The following is a 3,909-nucleotide window of genomic DNA, read 5'->3' as shown; positions in this document are numbered from 1 at the left end:
TAAGAGCATCATTAGTGGAGTAACCCACCATGGTTACTCTCACATTAATTAATTATATAAATAATCATAAATTAAGTTAAGTAATTCTAAGAGAACTTAAGCAAAATTACCCTATTACTAGAGAACCCCAAATAGGTTACTTAGACATTTAAATAATAATTTTTTAATTTTTGTTTATTAATTATCAAACTTTAATTATCTAAAATGATAAAACAATTATTTAAATTTTTTATATTACATAAAATAGAAAACAATATTTTACAAATTGAAACAATTTTTTACAAACTTTAGAATATTAAACATATTTTACAAAATTCAAAATATTAAACATATTAAACAGAATTTGGAATAAGATTTATTGTGCGGTTGCACCAAATTTTTGCCAGATATGCTCAATCAAGTCTTTTTGCAAAAGATCATGCATTTCTGTATCATGAACATCATTTCGAGTGACCATCATATTATGTAGATTTGTTGGCGTATCTGTAGAATATGATAAATCGACTTGAGAACTTCCGCTTCCTTCTCTGTGATGGAATTCTGTTGGATCGTAGAAATTGTGGTCATGTCGTTCGTCTTCCACTATCATGTTATGCAGGATGATAGATGCTCTCATTATTTTTCCTATTTTTCCTTTATCCCAGAAAAGTGCAGGATTCTTCACGATTGCAAATCGAGCTTGCAAGACTCCAAATGCACGCTCTACATCTTTACGACATCCTTCTTGCCATTGAGCAAAGAGTTTTGCTTTTCGACCACGTGGAAGTGTAATAGATTGGATGAAAGTTGCCCATTTGGGATAGATACCGTCTGTGAGGTAGTACGCCATGTTGTATTGCCGTCCATTGACAAAGTATCTAACTCTCGGAGCTCGGCCCTGTAGGATATCATCAAACACCGGGGAGCGGTCCAAGACATTGATATCATTTAACGAACCCGGTGGTCCAAAAAAGGCGTGCCAAATCCATAAATCTTGTGATGCCACAGCCTCTAGTACGATTGACGGTTTACCTGATCCACGTGTATATTGTCCTTTCCATGCAGTGGGACAATTCTTCCACTCCCAATGCATGCAATCTATGCTCCCTATCATTCCGGGGAAACCGCGATGTTCTCCAATGTTCAGTAATCGTTGGAGGTCTTCCGCTGTAGGTCTTCTGAGATACTCGTTGCCAAATAGATTTATAACTCCCTCTACAAAATGTAGAAGGCATTTGTGGGAGGTTGTTTCAGCGAGTCGTAAATATTCATCCGCCGCATCTGCCGAATATCCGTAAGCCATCAAACGAATAGCTGACGTACATTTTTGAAGTGCAGAAAGACCAAGCCTTCCAGTAGCATCTCGCCTTTGTCTGAAGTATGGGACTCCATTCTCAACAGCGGTAACAATACGAAGGAACAATAGTTTGTTCATTCTAAAGCGACGACGGAACATAGCGTTAGTGTAAGTTGGATTATCACTAAAATAATCATTCCACAATCGAATGTGGCCTTCTTCGCGGTCTCTCTCAATGTGCACTCTTCGGATTATTGGAGCTGGTGGTACCTCTGGGTGAGTGTAGTTGTATTGGATCTCCTCCACTATACTATCAACCTCCTCCTCTACCATTTCTTCAATTTCTTCATCAGAACTCCAATTAGACATTTTTTGGTAACTTGGGTATAGTAGTAGGCTTATATTTGGATTTAGTAGAGAATGAGTAATAGAGTTGAGTAGTGAAGATAGGAGTTTGAGTAATAGATAGAGAAATATTTTTTTGTAATAGGAGGTTGATTCTTTTCAATGCAAAGGTGAAGAGAAAAAAAAGATACAGAATCGAAACACAATGCAAAGTTGGTTGCAAATAGGAAAGAACAATACATCAATATATAGACTTTAAGTCTCGAGATACAAGCAAACACACAACTTCACGGGTTAAAATAAAACCAAAAGCAATACACAAGTGACTGTCCTCTTGTGAAACAAATACACATGTGACTGTCCTTGCCAAACAAATACAACCAAGAGCAATACAACCCTTACAAAAGACAAAAGCCATAATGTCCTAACCGACACTCAAAAGCCAAAGACACAAGCAAACAAACTATCTGTGACATGTTCCACAAGCAAAAGACACAAGCCATCCGTGACATGTTCCACATCCGTGACATGTTTCCCAAATCCGTGACATGTTCCACATCAAGCAAACTTCTTCTCTTCACGTGACATGTTCCACAGCTATATTTTTGTTCCCGAAACCCTGAAACAAAAGAATACAAGTAGAGTTAAGCACAACAAAACTTATTAAACACAGAACATAAAATAATTGAGTTAAACTTATTAAACACAGAACAAGAAGAGTTAAACATAACAAATGAAAATAATTGAAACCTAAATGTTTGTCAACATTTGATCTACGAGTTTGTCTCTAAGAGCAACTTCAGCGGGTGTTAGTTNGCAGGCTATTTAGCAATCTCATTTTGCCATGCTTCACTTTAGCTGCTTGTTCTTGATCCTTCATTGCAATGATCTTGTCTAACTTATGGACAGAACCATCTTCGACATCAATACTAACAGTCGGTCTCTTCCCTTTGTTCTTAGCAGCTTTAACTCCCGGAGGCCTCTTCTCAGCACCATCATTACTCGAAGTAGGAGCCTCAGATGCAAGCTTAGTCCGCTTGTGGCTACATTCTTCTGTGAGCCATTTCTGATCGTGCTTCAGCTCCCTCCAGCAATGTACAAGGAGAAATGGCTTCTTCATGTCGTTATTGAAAAGCTCATACGCCATTCTCAAGACATCATCTTCTGATTCTCCACTCTTCCTTCTTGTACACGCTTGTGCGTAACAGCCCACAAACTTGTTGACTTGGTGGTTTATCTTGTTCCACCTAGCCTTACACTGTGTTTGCCCTCTTGCGTTTGAACCAGCTGATCCACCATTTGCTTCGAAATACCTTGTAACTCTCTGCCAGAAACTATATTTCCGCTGCTCATTACTGGTAACTGGATCCTTGCTGGTGTTTAACCAAGCACTTATGAGGTTGACATCCTCCTCTGCAGTCCACCTCTTCCTACTTCCTCTGCCTCCGTCTTCTTCAGTCTCTTCGACCTCAATACAGTCTTCAGTATCGGATGCTGGGCTAAAGTTAAGATTCTGAGAAGAGAATGTTGAGCTAAAATGAGGTGGCTGAGAAGAGAATGTTGAGGTAAAGTGGGGTGGCTCAGAAGAGAATGGGTTGCTAAATTGAATCGGCTGAGAGGATTGAGCAGAATGTGGAGGGTTAGGATTATCAGAAACGTTGAGAACTTTTTGAGAATTCAAAAGATCAACAAAATTTTCATCTGACAAACGATAAGGATCCATTGTTTTTGTTTAATGAAAGCTTATGTTTAACGAAAAGAGTTTGTAGCTTGAGGGTTTATATTGTTTAACAATGAGGGTTTATATTGAACTCAAGGTTAGTTTATCTTTTAAACTGAAGGTTAGATAACAAAAGGTAAAGGTTTATTGAGTAAAAGGCTAATGAGTGTTTAGTTGAAAAACTTTTCAGTAAATCTACATGTGAAGAGAAAAACTTTTCAGTAAATCTATGAGTAGACAACTGAATAACTTTTCAGAAAATCTACTTGTGTACCAAATTTTCAAAAAGTTGATGTTTAAAGTCAATACTAATTTCAAATTCAATCATGTTTCTCAATAAACCAGTGTAATTATGCTTTTTATTCAAAATCACAACAAATATCAAGACAAGCGAAAGAACAACAATCGGGTTTCAAAAAGACTAAAAAACACTAGAGCAAAAAAAGAAAACAGCAATATAGAACAAAAACTCATTGTTTTACTAAAAAACATAAACAATTTATAAAACCAAACTTTTTCAAGTTAGAACAAGAACAAGAACAGTCTATAACACCAACTCATTCATCCC

The 3,909-nt window shown here is 37.1% G+C and overlaps 2 protein-coding genes across 2 annotated transcripts; both read right to left on the bottom strand.

Annotated features, from left to right (window-relative positions):
• LOC104759926 lies at window positions 87-1,813 on the bottom strand. The gene is made up of 2 exons (XM_019239028.1): window positions 360-1,813; window positions 87-117 (listed from the first exon to the last, which is right to left on the bottom strand). The coding sequence occupies exons 1-2, from the start codon at window positions 1,643-1,645 to the stop codon at window positions 87-89; spliced, it is 1,317 nt and encodes a 438-aa protein (XP_019094573.1). The 5' UTR covers window positions 1,646-1,813.
• On the bottom strand, window positions 2,421-3,344 carry LOC104759925 (glutathione S-transferase T3-like). Its single transcript, XM_010482793.1, has one exon. It carries the CDS (start codon window positions 3,342-3,344, stop codon window positions 2,421-2,423), a length of 924 nt encoding a protein of 307 aa, XP_010481095.1.

This window comes from Camelina sativa, chromosome 17 (assembly GCF_000633955.1).
Source record: "Camelina sativa cultivar DH55 chromosome 17, Cs, whole genome shotgun sequence".
Lineage (NCBI taxonomy): Eukaryota > Viridiplantae > Streptophyta > Magnoliopsida > Brassicales > Brassicaceae > Camelina > Camelina sativa.
The sequence above is the reverse complement of the archived record's forward strand: the minus strand, read 5'-3'. Positions and strand labels throughout refer to the sequence as shown.